The sequence below is a fragment of the Podarcis vaucheri genome (assembly GCF_965113315.1).
Source record: "Podarcis vaucheri genome assembly, chromosome: Z".
Classification (NCBI taxonomy): Eukaryota; Metazoa; Chordata; class Lepidosauria; order Squamata; family Lacertidae; genus Podarcis; species Podarcis vaucheri.
Genome location: NC_138758.1, coordinates 33,213,522 through 33,236,424, shown reverse-complemented (window position 1 = coordinate 33,236,424; position 22,903 = coordinate 33,213,522). Strand labels below are relative to the sequence as shown.

General features: G+C 43.1%; 1 protein-coding gene across 1 annotated transcript; it reads left to right on the top strand.

Annotated features, from left to right (window-relative positions):
* Positions 1-377: 377 nt before the first annotated feature.
* On the top strand, positions 378-21,037 carry LHX3 (LIM homeobox 3; the record flags this gene model as incomplete). The annotated part of the gene is made up of 6 exons (XM_082208160.1): positions 378-447; positions 13,553-13,724; positions 15,599-15,801; positions 17,204-17,355; positions 19,231-19,402; positions 19,950-21,037. 6 exons carry the CDS (start codon positions 378-380, stop codon positions 20,339-20,341), a joined length of 1,161 nt encoding a protein of 386 aa, XP_082064286.1. The 3' UTR covers positions 20,342-21,037.
* Positions 21,038-22,903: the final 1,866 nt, after the last annotated feature.

Here is a 22,903-nt window from a genome sequence, read left to right as displayed (position 1 = left end):
TTCTTGGTATGGGAAGTGAACCCGGGAAGGGGGAGGGTAGGTGGGGAGAAGAGGAGGAGGAGCGCCCCCTGGGGAGGGGAGGGGGCTCCGCTCAAGTGACGCCCACAAGCTTTGCCAGGGGATATCCCTCGCTTCTAGTCCTGTCGCCCCCTCCCTCTCCCCCACCCAAAACCCTTCCCAGCATCGCAGGAAACAGCCAGAGGTCGACCTGACGCAGCCCGGGCTCCGCAGAGGGAATGTAAAAAGGACTCGCAGCAGCAGCGCACGGAGTTCCAGGTTGGCCGTCAGAGCTCCCTCTGAGGTTGGGTGTCTTTGCGTGCCTTTCCCCTTCCCCGAACCGCCAACAGGGACCTCGACTCACTTTCTGCCTCAGCACGATGCTCTTGGAGCGAGCCCGGGCCGAGAAAGCGGCCCCCGCCGAGGCCTGCGCCTTCGGCCGGAATGCAGGTAAGGGGGACCCGACGGGGCGGCGGCGGCGCGCGGAGGAGGAGGAGGAGGCTTGGCCGTTGGGGCGGCCATCTGGCCTGGGGGTCCGAGGGGGAAAGAGAGACGGGGAAAAATAAATTAAGGAAGGAGAGGTTGAGAAGCACTTTGAAGGAAACGGAGGCAGAATGGAAGAAAGGAATGGTTTTAAAGAAAGAGAAGGAAAGAAGAAACCCGCAGAGCGCGCAGCGTCCAGCAGGTCAGCGGGGATGTCCTCCCTGCGGGGAGATCTAAGGAGGATAAGGCAACCGGTGTTAGCCGGGATGGGAAGTTGGAGCTCCAGGAAGGCGCTGCTACAACTTGGGGGCTCCGGTGAGGGCAGGTGGGCTGCAGGTGCCTCAAGTCGCTCTTTGGAGACGGGCAGAGCAGCGCAGGAGGCGCCGGGGGTCCAGTCAGGATGTTGCTACTCTTTGGTGCTATTATTATACTCAGAACTGTTAGCACTATTGGTACTGATTCTATTACAACTGTTACTATTACTATTACTACCATCTTTATTGCACTACTACAAATTATTACAACTATTATGACTATCACTTCTATCATCGTTACTATTGTAACAACTATTATTAATTTCTCCTCCTAATTATGCTTGATTTCCTGTAAGGAAATTTTCGAGGTTTCGCCACTTCTTCGGCCTTTTTCTGCAGCGACCTTATTTACTGGATATCATTGTATTCATTCATTTTGTTTTGTTTTGTTTTGTTTTTAAATATTCTTTTGGTGCTGGAGGGGGCGGGTTGTCCTGAGAAGCGACGGAGGGAATTCTTTTTCAAAGTTCATCCTCCCCGGCGGGGGATCGAGCTGTGTCTCTTGGAAATCCATTGGGGAGACTCCCGCTCCAATCCGCTTGGCGCATCGCTTTTTCTATTCGGATGGTACAAAAGCAATCGAAATTCCTTTTTAGAAGTAAAAAAAAGGAAAGCAAGAAAGCAAGAAAGAAGAAACATAGGCGGAGGGGGGCGGGGTATGTAGGTTAGGAGTCTTTCAAATATTTTTTGCCAATCATAAATATTTTTATAAATAAAGAAGTAAATAAATAAATGGAGGACCTGATTTTGGGCGAAGGGTGTAATTATTTTGTGCATGGACAGAAGACCAAATTTTTTTTGGGGGGGGGGTGGAGAAAGAAGAAGGAAAAAAAAATTCGTTCCTTCGGGGGCTTTTCTCTCCTCCATAAAGGCCCTTCCTGCCTGTTCATTAGGGAGTGCTTTTTGGGGTGTGGGGGCAGAAAGAAGAAATAATAATAATGATAATGTTTCCTGCTTGGCAGGGGGTTGGACTCGATGGCCCTTGTGGTCTATTCCAACTCTATGATTCTATGATTCTATGATTCTATGATTCTATAATAATAACAACAACAATAATAATGATTAATAACAGGCGACCCTTTTATCCCTTGAAATACATACACACGTTACCCCTATTGAGTGCCAAGTTAAACTTTTTGGGCGCCAAGTTAAACTCCCCCCCAAATAATAAAATAAAATAATAAAATAAAATAAAATAGGACAAAGGAAATGAATGGATACAATTCCCAGAGGTGGTGGGTCTGGGAGCCTCGCAACCCTGCACTCGCTTTCCGCTTAACTCTATGAGGCTTACTTTAGAGTAGAGTTGGTCAGGCTTGCACTACAAGGAATTTGATGTTTTTAAAAAAGCATTCTTTTTTTTATTCATTTGTTATTTGCTTTTCAAATTAAGTGTATTTTTTTTAAAAAAATATTTTTGTCACTGTTGTTATTATTACTACTATTTGGATGTCTGCAATTCCTGCATTACAGGAGGTTGGCTTAGATGTCCCGAGTCCGAGAAACGGGTGAGTTGCCTCTCCTATGTGGGTTTGCACTCCCCATGAAGGAGCAAGGTTGCACTTTGGGGGTGCTTCTGAATCCAGCTCTGTCATTACTGGAAGCTCAGGAAGCCTTAGTTGCCAGAAGTGCTTTTTACCAACTGCAGCTGGTTGCACGGCTATGCTTGGACCGGGAAAGGCTGGCCGCAGTAGTTCATGCATTGGTTACTTCACTACTGATTTCTGCAACGCGCTCAAGGTGTTACTGTTAGTATATAAAGCCCTTAACAACTCTGGACCAGTTTACTTACAAGGGCAACTTACCCAGCACATGCCTACTCAACCACTTTGAGCAGTGGAATTACTACTACTACTACAACTACTACTACTAATTGTATACTGCCCTTCAAGATCACAGGGTTGTTCACAACATAAAAATACTAAATGAGAACACAAAATACATAATAAAAGCAAAAACAAACCAACACCCACACCCCACCCACAAACACATTTGAAAGATCATAGAATGTTTGAGTCACATGATACCCATTCCAAATTTGTAAGAACTTGATCATTTAGTGTGGCAGCACCTGTGCTTTGGAACTCCCAGCCTATTGATATGAAGCATGCGCCTTTGCTGAACTCTTTTTGGTGACTGCTAAAATCATTCTTTGTTTGTCGATGCTTAGAGAGTGGAGGTAATTTAAATTGGTTTTAGTATTTTATGTTTTTGTATGTTTTAAAGTATGGTTGTGAATTGTTCTTGATTCTTTTGTTTTATCCTTTTGTAAACCTTTTTGAGTTTGTTTGTTTTTTTACAATCAAGCGATGTATAAATTTTAGGAAATAAAATAAAATAAATAAATAGATGATCCCTGAGGTCCCTTCCAACTCTACCATTCTAGGATTCTTTGTATGTTCTGCACTACAGTATTAATACTATGCTGGTAGGTTGCTAAATCACAATGAAATTGTCAATACCTTTGCCTAATGCAATAAACTTATTGAATTGAAATTATTATTATTTATTATCTGCCCTTCTCCCAAAGGGCCCAGGGCAGATTTCAGCATTAAAGTACAATTTTAAAATGACTTAAAAGTATTGCCCCCTTTTGCACTATTCATTTATTTATTGCCTTCTATTCCCCCCCCTTTTCTGTCTCCAGTGATCTCAATTCAGCATAAACGGTTCTCTCCCTTTCTTCATTTAATCCAGGGATAGACAAACTCGGCCCTCCAGATATTTTGAGACTACAATTCCCATCATCCCTGATCACTGGTCCTGTTAGCTAGGGATGATGGGAGTTGTAGTCCCAAAACATCTGGAGGGCCAAGTTTGCCTATGCCTGGTTTAATCCCTACAACAACACTGCAAGGAAGCTTAGGCTGAGAGGAGGCAGTGACAGACCACCAAGTTCATAGCCATTGAGCTTCATGGACCATTGAGCTTCATTTGAATCCTGGCCTCTCCCAGGCTTTAGTCCTCACTGAATACCCAAAACAGTAGAATCATAGAAATGTAGAGTTGGAAGGGACCCTGAGGGTCATATAGACCAACCCCCTGCAATGCAGGAATCTCAACCTTTCATTAAAAACCTCCAATGAAGGCAAGTCCACCAACTCTTGGGGGAGTCTGTTCCATTGCTTAATGGCTCTTACACTCAGAAATTTCTTCCTCTTTTCTTGTAACTTGATGCCATTGGTTCAGGTCCTACCCTTTGGAGCAGGAAGAAACAAGCTTGCTCCATCTTCCGTGTGAGAGCCCTATCCTCATAAGGCTTGGTTTCCAGACCCTTGGTCTCCTTGGTCACCTTATGAGAAAGGTAGGTTGGGCTGAGAGAAGACAGTAACCAGCCCAATGTCCCACAGTGAGTTTCATGCCCAAGTGTGGACCTGAACCCTGGTTATCTCCCAGGTCCTAATCCTCATTGAATTTCCACAACAACCCTGCAAGGTAGCTTAGGTTAAGCACAATTATCTTTGTGTACGTTTAGGCATGAGAATTCTGCACCAAATAGGATGGATGGATCTACAACCAGAATCATAGTGCGCAATTCCTGGCCTTGTCCTTCCTGGAGAGTAAATCCTTTTGGCAATCTCTATGGGATTCAAGGTTCCAGCAGGTGTTGTTTTTGGGCTGCTGAGTGTGGCCTTCACAAATTAAAATTAAATGGCCTTCACAAATTCACAAATTAAAATTAAATGGCCTTCACAAATTCACAAATTAAAATTAAATGGCCTTCACAAATTCACAAATTAAAATTAAATGGCCTTCACAAATTAAATTCACAAATTAAATTCACAAATTCACAAATTAAAATTAAATGGCCTTCCCAAATTAAAATGTATTTTTTTGATGCTGAGGGAAGAAAACAAGAGTGTTTGCCAGATCTATGGCCTTGATGCCATCCCATGCAAGGCAGACCTCTACCTCCAGGGGGCATCTTGAGACTCCCCCCCCCCATCCAATTGATTTTTGTTCACTCTATTTCTCCATGTTTAATTTTCTGGGATTTGGGATGTTTGGCCTTTTCTGATAACTTAGACTCTCAGCTACTCACCTTCCATTTTTTCTTCTTGTTTAAATACACTCTACTCTAAGGAACTGGAAATGGGGCAGTGAATTTCCTGTCCTGAGAATGATTCCCCCCCCCCCCAAAGTCTGGCTGAATCTAAGTCAAAAAGACACATTTGAAATTCAGGGGTGAGCCATCCATAACCCCCTTTTGGGCTTTCAAAAAATATTAATTTTATTAATAAACAAAACAAACCAAAGATAAAGGGAAATAAATCTTGTTACAGCAGGTTGAAAATATTCTTAGGTAGGACATAATGCAGTGATTTCATTGGACTTATTACCCATCCTTCACCAACAGCTTCCAGGGTGGAGTACAAGTTAATTCTGCCCCCCCCCCCCAGTTAAACCAGATTGCAATCAGAGGAATGACGATGCAAACACCCTGGGGGTAAAAGGTAAAGCAGAATGGTGGATTTCTGGTGGCCCAGAATAGCACTAGAAAGCTTTTGGGCTGCACAGAATTTCTCAGCACCCAGCCTGGTGATTCCAATAAACATGGGATGGGGGGGGGCAGAATCTGACTGCAAAAGCCATCCAAATCCCTTGGAAGGTGATGGACCCCCCCCCTTCACTGGAGACTTTTAAGCAGACGTTTGATGGTCATCTGTCAAGGATGCTTTAGCTGGAATTCCTGCATTGTGGGGCAACGGGGTGGAGATGACCTTTAGGTCCCTACCAGCCTTACGATTCTGTGATTCTAGTGTTCTCCCGCTTTCCCTGTTCCTCCCCACTTTGCCACCTTTCCCCATATCATCCAAAAGAGGGCCAGGGGTGTCTCCCAATCGTGAATTCTTGGGGTGGCGGTGGGGTCAGCTTGCCCTTCCTGGGTGAGAGTCGTGGTGCTTTTCTCCCCCACGCGTCGTGGGATGCTGCCTTCGAGGAAAAGGACCCCCAAAAGGAAAGGCTGAAGAATAACGGGCAGTAACTCATCCAGCTGGGGAACCTTTTAGCTGATTAAATTGCCTTCCTCCGACCCATTAGCAAATTAAATTTAAATAACTTTGCATATTGCCAACACACAGTATGAAGGGCCTGAGATTAGCTCGTGAGGCAACCCAGAGAAAGAGAGAGAAAGAGAGATATGCCGCTTTTTAGACGCTGAGATCGGCCTGGCAGTGAGGCGAACATATTAAATAATAATAATAATAATAATAATAATAATAATAATAATAATAATAACAACAACAATAATTAATAATTGTACTTATATACCTTTTGATAGCCTTTCCCTCGAGAGGAACTTGAGGCAGGTTACAGTTAAAATAGAAACAAACAAAATGCAGCGTAAGCAGAGAGTGAGAGGGAAAGCAATCATCTAAAACAATTAAATACACACACACATCACAGCAGCAGCGCTTTCCTTAAAAATAGTTGCTTCCCAAAATTAATATTATAAAAATTATTATTTATTAAGTATTCAATTTATATCCTTCAGGGGAAGGGTGGAAACTGAATAACTAATTATGTAATTTTATCACTTATTTATTTCATAATCTTTATTTCCCACTTGATGGTTTAAAAGCCTCAAAGTGGTTTATGAGAAGAATAAAACCATGAAGTTACTGGTAGGAAAAATTAATACTTTCAAAAGTAAAACAGCAACATTCTTTTTAAAGTAACTGAAATTGGTCTTAAAATGTATTATTTGTTTTATGCTATAAGCCGCCATGAGGTCTCTTGATGAAAGGCGGTAAATAAAGTTCATAAATAATTAATAGCAGTAGTCCTTTCATGCTGTCATCCACATGGCGTCAAAGCAGACTTGCAGAATGTTTATGTTACATAAATTATATTTTGCATTGCACACATAATGTGTATTTAGTTTCCAAAAAAGAAGAAGGTTACACAAGATTCTGCAAAATGCAGCGTTATCAGATAGGATCTGACGGCAATCTACATAGTCCAAGTAAAATTACAGATCGCTGGTTTGATTCATAGGGTGCTTTAGTTGCGATTCTTGCGCTGCACGGAGTCGGGCCAGGTGGCCCTTGGGGATTCCTTATGACTCTACAATTCTATGATTCTGTGTACGGGAAAAGCGTCCCAGCCAGGCTTGGACTTTCGGGACCTCTTAGGGGCAAACAGGGACCTTCGAAGACCAGGTCCCTTCGGAGTCCGGCCTCCCTGGCCCCTCCCAGAGGAACACCCCTATCCATCTTCTCCTGCCTGTTTTCCTCACTCTCCTTCTGGGGAACTCCTCGACCCCACCTGCCTGCTGTGCACCATCGATCTTGGGCTCTCGCCTTGATTTCCCCAGGCACCCCCCACCCATTGATCCATGGGCAGTGGAAGACGCCTCTAGTCAGAGCAAAGGGCCGTCCTTTTTGTGGGGGGGGGGGCACATGTTCCTTGCGCTCCTTTTTCTTCCTGCGTTTCCTTTGGAAGGAGAATCCACCACCTTTGGAGGTACTGTAATAGGAGTTGGATGGGATCCCCAATGGTAATCTAGCCTAACCCCCTGCAATGCAGGAATTAGTGCCTTTGAGGACCAGCCAGGGTGCAGAAAGTCGCCTTTTGGGGTCTGCCAGTGGGGGCGGGGCATTTATAACGCTGGTAAAACTGGCCCTTGCCACTAGAAAACCAGCAGCTCAGGGAGTAATAGAGCCTAAAGGGCAGAATTTCTAGCTGCAGAAAGTTGGGCGGGGGCAGGGGCTTTTGACAAAGTGCCTTTTATCTGTCAACGAGTCTCACGTCCAAGGGACGTGCAGAAGAGTTCAGCTCCCTTTTCAACGATTACTTTTTGCATGTTTTTATTATCATTCTCTTTTATTATTAAACATAATAAACCAAAGAGAAAGTGCATAAAGAAATCGTGTCACAGCTGGTTAAAAGTAGCATAAAGTTTGAAATTGTTGTTCCAAAACATCACAAAAAGTCCATTTCCCCATGAAACTGTCAGGCTGGTTTATATGTATTTTTTTGCATGCTTTTAACTTTTTGTATTTTCTCTGCCTTTTAATTTGTGGCCACCTGGAGTCTAGGGAAAAGTCAGGATATACATATAATAAATAATATATGCTTAATTAATAATTAATGATAGAAATAATGTTAACCTGTTATAGCGTTTTAATTCTCTGCAAGTTTCAAACTCTCGCTGCTAAATTTTTCTCAGTCATCTTTTGTGGATACTGTTTTTAAGGTTTTCCCCCTCAAAGCAGTGTGTAAATTGTATGACATAAATATGAAATTAATTGATAAATAATAGAAAGAAAACGAAGAGGTAGATGGATTCTTTCAGCAGCAACAAAAAAGGACTGATTGATTGAGTGACTGAGTGATTTCTAAACCCTTTATTGTTATGTATTTTTTTAAAAAGGTAAGGTTTATGTATATTTTAATCCGTCTGACCACCTGCGTCTCAAGGCGGCTCACAAGAAATACACGAATGAAAATCAAACCAATTTGAAGACAGGGATCCTCGATACGCCCAAAGCTCAGCCTCTCCGGCATGGCGGGTTGACCCCCCGCTTTTTAAAAAAGCATAAACTTCCTTAGTTGGAGGTTTTAAAACAGAGGTTGGACGGCCACTTGTCAGGAATACTTAGGCCCCCATTCATCTTCTGCGCCAAAGGGGCTCCTTCACGGTGTACCGTGAAGCAAATAAACCAGCTCAGGGACTCACTCAGGGAGGCAACGCTTTGGCTGGAACTCCCAATAGCCAAGCTATTCAGGGGATGTTTTGAGTTCTTATTGTGAAATATTGATGATAATATTTCAGTCTCCTCTTATTAGTTCTTTCGAAACCTTTAAGACAACATTTTAGTTCTCTGCTAATTGTATGTTCCTTATGTTTCCGCCGGGCCTTTATTTATTTAGTAAAATTTAGTAAAACATATGTACACGTTGATTGTAAAGCAAAACTCAGAACGGCTTTCCTGCTTCAGAATACCCGGTTGCACTGTCGCTGTCCGTGGTGCTGAAGCGGCGGGCGGGGACGTGAGCGGGCAGGCTGGGCTTCCCCCGACCGCGCACCTTAAAGGGGCGGTTCTCGCAGTTCTCCTCTCCGCCCCGCCCCCCAGTCTCCTACGTCCGCCTTGCCCAGTTTGGAGGTGCGGCAGGATGGAGCCCCCCGTCGGCACCCAGACGCTCCTCGCCCTCCTGGCCCGCAGAGGTAAGATGGGGGGGCCGCTCATCTGAAGGGAGACAAATTCCCCACCCAAATAAAATATTGCGAAGGAGGGAAAAGGGAGCGCGCCCCCAATTCTGCCGTCGGATTTGCTCCCCCTCCTCCAGATTCGGGGTGCGGGGAAGAGACGTCCGAAAAAGAGTTGTCCGTCCATCTCGGAAAGGGGAGATCGGAAAGGGGCTGGGGTTGGGGGTGTTGGCTGAGCGGGAGAGAGAAAAGAATGATCGGTGGATCGGGGCCGCCAAGAAACTTCTTGCGAGGGAGGAAGATTTGGAGAGCCCCTCCGCCGAATTGGACCTTTCCCACCATATATATATATATATATATATATATATATATATATATATATATGCAGGTTTTGGTGTCTTCGGGTGTCTTCCCGTGTAAGAGTCGGGGTGTCTGTGCGACGTTTCGACGAGGTCTCACTCGTCATCTTCAGGCTGGTGCTTTCGGCTTCTTGTTACTGGAACAGAGCAGAGTCTGGTGTTTGAGTTCCTATAAATACTGTTGAGGGGTGTGGTGTATAGCCTCCAACGTTTATAGGAACTCAAACACCAGACTCTGCTCTGTTCCAGTAACAAGAAGCCGAAAGCACCAGCCTGAAGATGACGAGTGAGACCTCGTCGAAACGTCGCACAGACACCCCGACTCTTACACGGGAAGACACCCGAAGACACCAAAACCTGCATTCCTGCACCCGTGAAAATCTACGAAAGCAAATATATATATATATATATATATATATATATATATATTTGCACAAGCGCATTTGGGTGGACGGTTAATATAAATCATATAAACGACTACCTTATACTTTGCAGAAGGAACACAAACGTAGGGAACGGGCTGAAAAGGGAAACAGGGGTGCCTAAAAAATATCAACATAAGCTCTAGAACTGAACCACTTTAACAAGGGAAATCTATTTCAGATTTTTATCTTACACAATGGATGCTGGTTTATATCATAGATATATGTTCTGTATTATTTTATGAATATATTGCTACGGACTTCTCATGGCCTTTGGCTGGAACAGTAAACTTATTGATTGATTATATGTTTGAGTATAATGCATATTATATTAATTATATTATATTATGTTATTAGAAAAAAATATTAAAAGCCAAAGGCAAAAAGGGGACAATTCACCCCCATAATTTCCATGCTGTTGGGCATGATTTTATTGCTTCATCATATAGTATGGTCTGGTTTTATTAATTCGTATTATTATTATTATTATTATTATTATTATTATTATTCCCATGGCCAGCTGATTCCTATAATAAAGAAAGAGAAACAATGAATATCAATAATAGGAAATCAGCATATTAGAATGTAACCTTCTCCGAAACTGAGTGAGTTTCAGGTATAGGCAGAAATGTCTCCCTAGATGTTCTTGATTTTCGATCTTGAGTTTTAAGTTGTGTTTGCATTTACAATGGCATCAAAAATTCAGTAATAATAATAATAATAATAATAATAATAATAATAATAATAATAAAGTAAAATGGGGAATGAATGCCAACCAGCTAGTCGTACATACAGGATTGTTTTAGTCGCAGCGGAGAAAATACTGGACCGGAGTGTTTTCTGCCTTCTTAAAGAAAAAATCCCAATAATAGCTAAAATGGGGTGGTGGTGGTAACTATTTATTTATGGTTTATTTTGTATATTAATAACATATTTTTAAAGAAAGGATGGAAGGGTTCCTGAGAGTCTTACTGCTCCATGCAACTGAGTTATCCCCGTCCTGGTAAATGCATCGGCTTGTGATTGGGGGCGGGGGCGTTTTCGCTCCAGCTGCTCTCCGGCGAAAAGGGAACTAAAAACCGTAAAAAAAAAAAAAATCAAGCCCCCCGCCCCCTGCCCCCGTGAGGAGACTTGAGCCTAGTTAGGGTCAAGCTGGAGAATTGTTATTATTTTAAACCTGGGGAATTTTAAAATTTCGTTTGGGGAAGGTTATTTTGTTTTGGAAAGTATTTTTTATTATTTCGTTTGCGAAGACTAATAGAATCATAGCAGAGTTGGAAGGGGCCCAAAGAATCATATAGTGCAGCCCTCAGCAGTACAGGAATCAATCACAGAGTTTTTGTGGTCGCTTTTCGTGAGAAAAGATTAAGAAATGCCCCGTCCTGGCTGTTGGTTGCTCTTCTCACAAAACGTGTCTGGAACCCAGAAAAAGGAAATCATGTGTAGAAACGGACACTCAAATAAGTCATTCCGGCTTTTTTGGTGGAGGGTGGAGTCAAGTTCTGGCCCAGGAGGGGGAAAACTTGATTGGTTTCAAGCTTGGATCCTCTTCCCAACAGCAGCAGCAGCAGCAGCAACAGCAACAACAGCAACAACAGCAGCAGCAGCAACAACAACAACAACAACAACAACAACAACACTTCATATGTTTAGCTGAGTGTGTCCCTGAACTAAGAAAGACCAAAACTTTCTCTTTTTCGCCCTCCTCCAATTATGCACTATGTTTTGTTCAATTTTCTAAATAAAGTGCTATCAGGATTTATTTTCAATTTTATAGATATAGATATAGGTAAATGCGAATTAACAACAACAGTTTTCATTCATTTTCATATTATTTTGCTATAAATTAATGTAAAGGCATATTTCGGTTGAAGCTGTTCCTCAATTTTTTAGTGTGTGTGTGTGTATTCCTGTGGTTGATGCGACTGTGATAGTTAAAACAACAATAAACGTCAAATAGATTAATCATCATCATGAATTTATTCATTGCCCGCCCTTCACCCTAAGGTCCCAGGGCGGGTTGCAGCACTAAAACCCAGTATTTAAAAAAACATTTAAAACAACACACGACCCTAAATTTAAGGAGACTCCTAAAATCCCGAACCCCTGTGCCAAAAGCAATGCATCTGAACCGCTGACGTCTTTCGCCAGAAAAAGTTCAAGGAAAGGAAGGCTCTAAAATAAATCAGGGGCGCGCACAAAAATACTCTCGGGGATATGACGAGTGCCGCGACTGAAAACGAAAACCAGCCTTGTGTTAAAAAAGGGGGGCGGGGGAGGCACTTGAAACTCGTCATAACCCAAATTTCCAGAAAGGAAAACAAACAAATAACAGAATAATAATAATAAAAACAGAATAAAATAAAAAAGAAACAAAACGCGAAGGAAAAGCAAGGAAAGTTCCAGGCAAAAACGAGGCAGGGCTGGGTGTTTTTAAAACCACATTTTGAGCCTTGATTTGTTTCTGCACCCTGCCCGCGACTGGGCGCGCGCGCGGTGGGGGAGGGAATCCTTATCGTATATTTTTTTCGTAAAATTTATACACCGCTGTATTGATTAAAAACTCACCCACCAACAGCCACATCCTCAAAGCAGTTTACACAAACTATAAAATTACCAGTGAGGAAAAATCAACAGCAATAATTTAGCTTTCCTATTTTTGGCGGTGATTTTGATGGGACTTGATTCGTTTTTTTGATGGGACTTGATGGCGGTGGTGGAGGAGGAAGGCGACGTGTGTGAGTTCAGACCACACCTTTAAAAAAAGGGGGGGGGGGGTAAATGGGGGCGGCGGAGGAAGCCACAGCAAAGTGAGCAATGCAACAGGTTCCCCGTCTGCCAAGGCCATGATCCTGCTACCTTGCTTCTGAGCCTACGTGCCTTAGGATCGGGTTGCGCCGTAAGCAATCCATTTCTGTCTCCCCACCTCCCAGTTCCTGAGGATGCCAGTGGGCGGTTCGCTTCCCAGTGAAAGTGAAAGGGGAGGGCAGGAGAGACATTGCGCTCCCCAACCCCGGAAAAGGCTCACCGGCATCCATCCGCAAGGCGCTGTGCGACCGCTCAAGAACTGGGCGCGCAAGAGGCAGAAGTGAGGGGAGAGCGAGATGCCTAGATTAATCACTCAATTACTGAATTGAGCAAACTAATCTGCATGTCTCTAAAATCTCCAGGTTGTTTTCTTTTTAACACCTGTAAGGGATATATTCTGTTTTTAATTTTTATTTATGTATTTATCACTGTATTTTCCGGCCATAAGGCCTTTGGGGGATCAGAGAATCGTTGAGTTTGAAGGGAAAGTCTTTGTTTCTGGCAACATTTGAGATCAGTGGCTGGGAGAACATTTTAAACTTCTTTTAGAATGCTTTAAAAATGGTTTGGGTTTTTTTTTATAAATAAAATCATTGATGTATTAGAATCAGCATTGCAGAATTGGAAGGGACCATGAGGGCCATCTAGTCCAGCCCCCTGCACTGCAGGAATCACAGCTAAAGGATCATAGCATTCTAGAAGGGGGCCAGTGGCAGACTTTGGGCTCTCAAATTTCAGCAGCACCCTGTGCAACGCAGAAAAAAACTCAGCGCCCCCACCTCTCACGCTCCGTCTTTCACCAAGGGGATCCGAAAAGCCATCTAGTTAAGCCCACTGCAATGTGGTGCCAAAAACTGGACTCCAGGTGAGGTCTGAACAGGGCAGAATGGAGCATTACTATTCCTTCCCTTGCTCTGGCCTAAAATCTCATTAGCCCTTTTTGCTGCTGCATCAAACCCGTTGCAAGGTTGCAAACACCTGGCTTGACAGGTGTCTCTGTGTCTTTCTCCCCGACAGAGGTCCCGCTATGCGCAGGGTGCAACCAGCACATTGTGGACCGCTTCATCCTGAAGGTGCTGGACCGGCACTGGCACAGCAAGTGCCTGAAGTGCAGTGATTGTCAAGTCCAGCTAGCGGAGAAGTGCTTCAGTCGTGGGGAGAGCGTCTACTGCAAGGAGGACTTCTTTAAGTGAGTCCTGGGGGTGGAGGAGGAGGGGGATCAAATGGGCCACAAGGGAGTGCGTTTCCTAAGGGGAGATCCCTGTTGGGATCCACCCCCTGTGCAACAAAATAAGGTCACAGAATCAAAGAATCACAGAAGGGGAAGGAATCCTCCTAAGGACCATCTGGTTCAAGTCCCTACAGTGCAGGAATCACAACTAAAGAATTGCAAGCCTTGCCTGGAGGTAGGACTCAGGCCAATTCATATCCTGCAAAAGCCAAAGAAAGAGTTGTCCGTTGGAGGCATAAGAACACCAGCAGAGCCATGCAGGATCAGGCCAGTGGCCTGTCTAGTCCAGCCACCAGTCCTCATTGTGGCCAGGTTTATGATGACAGTGGTACCTCCATGCCCAGGGGCAGTCTACTCCTGAACACCAGGTGGTGGGGAACCGGAGAGTTGCTGTTGCGCTTGGATCCTGCTTGTGGGCTTGTTGGTCACTGTGAGGACAGGATGCTGTATGACATAGACTCCCTTTAGGCCAATCCAGCAGCCAGGCTCTTGTTATGTTCTAATGGAACCTCCAGGTCCAGAGGCAGTCTATCTCAGTTCCTAGGTTCTGGGGGCATTTGGCCGCTGTGAGAACAGGATGCTGGACTAGATGGGTCCCCTTTGGCCTGATCCACCTGCAACAACCAGGTTTTGCTTGGGCATGGACAGAATTCCCCTCCCATCATGAATAAAGACAGCTAGCTCCCTGTACCACTTGCATTTGCATTATGGACTTTCAGGGGGATGAGTGCGCATGATTCCAGATTTCACTCTGTGTCCATTTTTTGGGAAGGTGTCCCAGCATGCTCTTGGGCCCCTTCAACAGCAGAATTGTACAATAAATTCCCCATTTGTAAGTTCTCAAATCTTTCACTGCGGTAGCACCTACACTTTGGAACTCTCTGTCTATTGATATCAGGCAGGCACCTTCTTCAGAGTACTCTTTTTGGCACCAGCTAAAAACATTTTTTTGTTTAGACAAACCTCTCCAGACATTGAGAAAGTTGGTGTGAGTTTTAATTTAGTCTATTATTATTTTAACTTTTCAAAAGTCTTAAATTGTTATTAATTCTTCTTATTGGTAACTTTATTGTTTCATCTTTTTGGAAACAGCTGTGAGGGTTTTTTTTTAGTATCAAGCAATGTATAAATTTTATGAGATAAAATTTGTCCCTGCTTATTTATTTCAAGAGACTTTGCTGCAGTTGTTTAATTAAAGATGAGTTTTAATTTGTCTTTAGTCTATTGGTTATTTTAACTTTTTGAATTTCTTACATTATTGTCAATTTTTCTTAGTGGTCATTTTAATGCTTTATCTTTTTTGTAAAATGACTTTGAGATTTTTTTATTTTTTATTTTTACAATTGAGCAGCATACAATATCTTATGAAATAAGTAAATAATAAATAAGTACATCCAGGAGCTGTCAATTGACCATGGGATCATCTTCTTTGCATCATAGAACCATAGAACTGGAAGGGATCCCAAGGATTACCTAATTCAGTGCTTCCCAAATTTGGGCCTCCTGCTGCTTTTAAACTACAATTCCCATCATCCCTGAACACTGGTCCTGCTAGCTAGGGATGATGGGAGTTGTAGTCCAAAAACAGCTGGAGACCCAAGTTTGGGAAACCCTACTCTAGTCCAACCCCCCGCAAGGCAAATTATCCTGGAATATACAGGAATGTAGTTTCTTCAGCAATGATAGGAAAATTTCAAGGAAGGAATCAGGACATATTAATTTACAGAATCATAGGATTGTAGAGTTGGAAGGGATACCAAGAGTCATCTAGTCCAACCCTCTGCCATGCAAGAATCATAACTAAAGCTCTGTTCCTTTCAATGACCAAACAGGAGGTTTGGGACCAAATGTGCGGCCTGTCAACAGGGGATTCCTCCAACACAGGTTGTGCGGAGAGCCCAAGACTTTGTCTACCACCTCCACTGCTTCTCCTGTGTTGTCTGCAAGCGGCAGCTGGCCACAGGTGACGAATTCTACCTCATGGAGGACAGTCGCCTGGTTTGCAAAGCTGACTACGAGACAGCCAAGCAGAGAGGTGGGTCGCACCCAGAAGGCTCCCTGTTATTTCATCTCCAATATTTATGGAGCATTTTCACCATAGATGGTCACAAAGTGGTGCTCACTTTGAGGGGGTTGCCTTGGCACACTCATTGTCACATGGATTTTTTATCTGCTTTGAAAGTTCTCCAACCTCTCTTTACACCTGGGGTGGGTGAGGTATTTTCTGTTGAGGACCACATTCTATCAGGGGGAATCTGTCAGGGGGTATATGATGGAAATTGGCAGAGCTAGAGTCACTTGGTCAGTTTCCCTAAGAAAATTGGAAACAGATTTTGGAGGTGTTGATTCCTAAATTTATTACAATCCATTAGAAGAATTTGTGTGCTGATATCTGATTCCCCTTTTGTTTGAAGGGGTTCCATAGATCCATAAGTTACATTAAGCAATAAAGAGTACCATTTAACTCTTTCCCCCGCCTCTATCCATTGTGTTTAATACATTTTCAGTTTTTGTCAAGGGCCTTCTGAGCTTGTATTTTTACATACGGTTTTATAATAAAACTATCTATTTGATTAAACTAAATCCAGCTTGTAAAAATTTGACAAAGTTTATTTTATTGGGTTAATGGAGGCTGATTATTGGTATAAAAATCTCACTATGTGTGTAAATATTCGGATTCCCAAATTATTTCTCCCTTGCTGGAAAAAAATCCAGGTGATGTGATATTGGGATTAATGAAGAAATAACAGATGCAAGTTTAGGTTGCCAGGTTTTCCAATAGTACAATATGAACAGTACAATTAGTAAATTGATTCCATAGAATTGAATCATAGAATTGTAGATTTGGAAGGGATGCCAAAGGTCACCTTGTCCAGTCTCCTACTATGCAGGATTTGTTATAGAGTTCAGTCCCATTTATGTTGAATTGTTTATACCATTAGTTCAAAAGAGACCAGAGAAATGAAGCACTGGCTAACTCTTTCCAGAGCTATGTGGACTGAATGGACAGCTCAGATTTGGAAAAAAATAGACGTGTGAAATTAGAACAAGAAGGAAAAACAACATAACAAAGGACTTTAAAAAAGTTTGGGCAGGCTTTAATTCATTTTTAATATCTAAGGAATATGGCTTTCAACTGCCTATTGGAAATTTATGGAAAAGCATGCATGTACACACACATGCGCATAAAAGTTACTAGACACTTTTTTCTGAGGAGGGTAGGGAGACAAGGTTAGGGGTGGAAAAAAATGTTTGCTTGTATTATTTTGGATATATGAAAAAAAAAACAATAAAGAATTCTTAAAAAAACCAAAAAAACAAAAACAAAACCCACAATCTAGAGAATTGGATGGGCTGGGGGTTGATTTAGGGTCATAGGTTTGTGGCTCCTGGAGCTTTGGGATCTTTGATGCCTTGTCTATTGGGGACATTTGCAGAAGCAGAGTCCACAGCGAAGAGACCCCGCACGACAATCACAGCCAAGCAACTGGAGACCTTGAAAAATGCATACAATAATTCCCCAAAGCCGGCCCGGCATGTGAGGGAACAGCTTTCCTCTGAGACCGGCCTGGATATGAGGGTGGTCCAGGTGAGTGACCCTAACTGAGGGCGGGTGGGGCAAGGGAGGGAGCAGGCATTTTCCAGCAAGCATTTTAACTAATGCTTGATTATATATATATATTTTTACTGATTCTGAATTGCATCTTTGCAAACTGCTTAGAGACCATTATAGTTAAGAGTATATAAACTGTTTAAATAAAGAGAAAGAGAGAGAAGAGTGTGTGCTGGGTTGGCAAAATAGTTGCTGGTATGTTACTAATATCGACTGTTACCCAACTGCGACTGCTGCAGGCATTCCTGAACTGGGAAAGCATTGCCATAGTAGTTCATGCACTGGTTACTTCAAATTTGGATTACTGCACTGAGCCCTCTGCGGGGCTTCCCTCATGCTTGATCCATAGGCTGCAGCCACTGCAGAATGTTGAAGCACAATTGCTGGCTGTACTGGTGCCTTGTCAGCATATAACACCTGTGCTCAGAGATCTGCTATGATTGCTGATTTGCTGCTGAACCAAGTTCAAGTTGTTAGTGTTAGTATATATAAAACCTTAACAACTTGCGACAAGTTTACCTATGAGATTGCCTTACCCATCATGCGCCCTCTTGACTGCTTCAATCAGCAGAATTGGCACTAATATAGGTGCCACATAATAATTATACCTTTGTAAGAATTTGGTCTTTTAGTGTGGTAGCTTTGGAACTCCCTGCCTCTGGATATCAAGCAAGCAGGCGCCTTCACAGTACTCTTTTTGGCAGCTGCTAAAAACATTCTCATTTAGACAAAGGGGTCCAGATGCTTAGAAAGTTGTTGTAGATTTTAATCTACTTTTCTATGTTTTAGATTTTTCTTGATTTTATTGTTTTATCTTCTTGTAAACTGCTTTGGGTGCTGTTTTTTTTTTAACTTTTGAGTAGTGTATAAATTTTATGAAACAAACAAACAATTATTAATATAAATATTTGCTTTGCTTTGATATTTTTTGTTCTGCTTTTCCAACAATGGATGTTGAGCTCAAAGCACAATAATCACAATGGCATTAAGAACAACAAAAGATTGCAATCCTTATAACATGCAAATAAAGCAAACACAGCAATAAATTCATCAAAGCAATTTAAAAACACAGGGCTTTTTTTCAACTAAGTTTTTCTCAGAGTAGACCTACTGGAATGAATGACCATGTCTAAGGTAGTTTCATTAATTCCAACATATCTACTCTGAATAAAACTTAGTTGAATACCCCCCCCAAAAAAAGTTTAAAACAAATTACGGCCACAAGGCCAGGGTAAAGTGGTGCATCTTCAATATATTATATTATTTGCTTATGCTATAAAATTTATACACCACCTGGTTGTTAAAAAAGACCCTTCAAGGCAGTTTACAAAAAGATAAAACAATAAAATCAAGTGACAATACTTGAAAATGTACAAAACTTTCTAAGCGTCTGTGTAGGCTTGTCTAAACATGAATGTTTGAGCAGGTACCAAAATATCCAGAGGCAGGAAGTTCCAAAGTGTAGTTGTTGCTACACTAAAGAATCAGGTTTATATGCTGGGATTATTATTATTATTATTATTATTATTATTATTATTATTGACATTTATATACCGCCCTATACTCACAGATATACCTATACCTGATGGAAACTATATATAATAGAATTTCTGTGGTAACAGAATCCTACAACTTCAGAGGTCAATATAAATTTGTATATTGTAAATGTGAGCTTGAACTTGTAGCAAGTGTCCAACCCTCAGAAAAATAAAAGTAAGTGAGAGATGGACATCTCTGGGGAAATGTCCATGTTGCAGTGAGAGGTGAATTGCAACTCCCAGGATGGCAGTGGCTTTCTCAGGAGCACTTAAATGTTGCAGATTTAAGAGCTTCTCCTGGCTGCCTCCTCAGGTTTGGTTCCAGAATCGGAGAGCGAAAGAGAAGCGGCTCAAGAAAGACGCTGGGAGGCAGAGGTGGGGGCAATACTTCCGGAACATGAAGCGGTCAAGAGGGAACTCTAAATCCGACAAGGAGAGCATCCAGGAAGAGGGCCCGGACAGCGACGCTGAGGTCTCCTTCACAGGTACATAGAATTGTAGAACTGCATACCCTCCAATATTTCTCCAGTGAAAATAGGGACGCTCTATTTCATATTAATAACAATGTTATTATTTATACTCCACTCATCTGACTGGGTTGCCCCATCCGCTCTGGGTGGCTTCCAACATATATTAAAACATAATAAAACAATAAGCATTTTTTAAAAAACGACTTCCTACACAGGGCTGACTTCAGATGTCTTCTAGAGGTTGTATCTCCTTGGTTCAAGAGTTGCATAACTCCATACCCTCCAACATTTCTCCAAAGAAAATAGGACTCAAATCTGAATATGGGATGGCTTCTGTAAATCTGGGACTGGCCCTGGAAAATAGGGACACTTGGAGGGTAAGGAATTGGAAGGGATCCCAAGGGCCATCTAGCTCAACACACTGCAATGTGCAGCATCTGGACATGCATTTGGAAGACAATTTGTTATGCTTGGTGATTGTTGTTGTTGTTTTAATTCAACAAAGTTTGTAAAAATAAATTAAAATAAAATAAAGCTGCTCTCTCTTTCCCCCCTCTTCCAGATGAACCATCTATTTCTGAGATCAGCCACACCAACGGAGTCTATGGCAGCCTTGGGGAAAACTCTCCTGCTCTGGGGCGGCCGGCTGGGGGCAATGGAGGCTTCTCCCTGGAGCACAGCGGACTCCCGGTTCCAGACCAGTATCATGACCTCCGCCCTACCAGCCCTTTGCAGGCCCTGCCTGGCCACCAGCCCTTGATGTCCAGCCTGGTTTATCCTGATGGTGGCCTCAGCCTGGTGGGGCAGAGCGGACAGGGAGTGCCCCAGCCCATGAGGGTGCTGGCAGGGAATGGACCCAGCTCGGACCTCTCCACGGGGAGCAGCGGGGGCTACCCAGACTTCCCTGCGAGTCCTGCCTCATGGCTGGACGAAGTGGATCATGCCCAGTTTTGATGGAGCCCATCACATCTGGCAAGGGTGTGCGCGCTCCCTTGAGACTTTTAAAAAATGGAATGACAATGTTATCTCAACTGGCGTTGGGATCGGCCAGCAAAGATGATGGAGGAAATCCTCCTACAACATCCACTGCCCCAACCACAGGACTAGCCCCATATTAGGGGCATGTGTGGAAAAATATATATATGGACCAAGATGCCTTTTGGGCCTGACTGACAGTCTGGAAGTGATTCCTGGGCTGGGCCACTTGCCACTGAACCACAGGGCCAGGCAACCCTACTGATGGCACCAAATGGTTAGGGGAAATGCCAGGAAGTTTCTGTATTTCCCCCAAGGATGGTTGCAGCTTCTGCACAGGGTGCTGTGCTGCTGAGCGCCTAACAGGCCTTGTGCTTTCCATAAGATATATGTGTGTCTGGGGAGGGATGTTAATTTTGTTTTTGTTTCTATTTTTTAAAATAACACTGTTATCCATACATCTCTCAGTGGAAGGACTGGCCTTTCTGCCATCCCAGGCCTATCAGAAGCTCTTGAAAAAATTACATAGCTTCAAAATTGCTTTCCGCAGTGAAAAGAAAGGTGTGTGTATGTGTGTGTGTGTGAATACTTCCAAGAGGTGAGATATTTTGAGGAAATACCCTTCTAAGAAGACTCTTAAAAGAATATGAGAGAGAGAGCGAGAGAGAGAGAGAGAGAGGGAGAGGGAGGGAGAATGGGTTTTTTCCTTTTTTTAAAAAAATGCATGCACCCAAGACATACCGTAGGTTTTCAAATGCCAATGATGCAATGTTCTTTCTTTCTTTTTTCTTTTATGGCCAAGGTGGCCCTAATTTGTAGGCTACTAGCTGTATTATTTCCATCATGCTGTGAATAAGGTGTATTAATTACAGAACCGGTTCTCATTTTATCATAGGCTCATAGAGATCAGTGGTCTGTATGTGTCATTCATTTCCTGGAGTGGGAAATGGGGTTTGTGTGCTTTTTCAAGTTACTCCTTTTAAAAGTGGTTCTTCTGTGGAATGTCAGGGAGCCTGGCACAGTTGCCAGGAATGGCGGTGACACAAAGGGATCCCAAGGGTCATCTAGTCCAACCCCCTGCAATAACTGTGAGCCCTGGTCTTCTCTGCTCCACTCCCCCTCCATGTTTCCTAATTGGAGAGAAGGTGAAAGAAAACACCCCACCCCACGCATCTCCCCACACTTCTTTACTTTCTCTCCAAGCAGTGTAGGCAACTGGGTGGGAAGGTGGGTGCTGGAGGCCAATGGGGTGAGACCTCCATTGTCACAGGGTTCCTATTTCCCTGCAATTTTGGGACGTGGGTGGCACTGTGGTCTAAGCCACTGAGCGCTTCGGCTTGCCGATCAGAAGGTCGGCGGTTCGAATCCCCACGACGGGGTGAGCTCCTGTTGCTCTGCCCCAGCTCCTGCCAACCTAGCAGTTCAAAAGCACGCCAGTACAAGTAGATAAATAGATACTGCTACAGCGGGAAGGTAAATGGCATTTCTGTTTGCTCTGGTTTCTGTCCTGTTGCGCCAGAAGTGGTTTAGTCCTGCTGGCCACATAACCCGGAAAGCTGTCTATGGACAAACGCCGGCTCCCTCAGCCTGAGGCTTCCTATTTCCCTGCACCTACAGGCTTCCTATTTCCCTGCAATCCCACATAATGGGGGGATGCTGCTTCCCTGATCAAAGGAATTCCTATCAATTGGTTGTAAGGGTTTTATTCCCTTCAGCAACAAAGAGCCTTGTTGCACCTCAAAGGTTTATAAATGTATTTAAAAGCATTTATAATACCCTTGAATGTTAAAAAAAGGTGACGCTGCGAACTATCTAAAAATGAACAATATTTCATTAAAACACACAGCCCCAAACCAGCAAATCAGCAATATGAAAACATGCAAAAGCATGGCAGGGTGAATAAAACAGAAATTTGGATGATCCAAAGATGTAGAACAGAAGTCAATCTTACTGGTCAGAGAAAGGCAGGGCAAATGGATTGTGGCATTATCTTTGATGGATTGTGATCCATTTCAGCAGATAAAACTGTGGGCTTTATCTGTAAAAGTTTATAGCATAATCAAGTTGCTAGTCCCTTAAGAAGCCACCCGGCCCTTTGTTGGTTTTGCTGCAAGAGCCAACTCCTTCATTAACTTGCTAAAGCTGCATTAATTTGTGTGTAAGATTTGAAACATAGTTCTAAAGGGGGAAGAGAAGCATATGTCCTATTTACTGGAGAGCAAAAGGTTTTTAACTGGGCAATCAAACAAATGAGTCAATTAAGGTTCTATGCATGTCTGCTCAGAAGTAAGTCTGAGCTCAATGGGGTATGTACATCAGAGTATGTCCAGGATGACAGCTTAAACATTTACTGCAAATCAAGGTCCATATTTCATTAGTTTGCTAGGGATAAAGTCCCCTCTGTGAGGCTGTCATTGCAAAGGAATTTGTTTCTTTGCTGCCTGATTGCCAAAAGCTTCCCTAACACAGTCTCTGGTGAAGACTTTCTGTACGTTGGAGACAGACCCTTTCCAAGCACCCGTCTTAAAGCCCTCAAGGGAC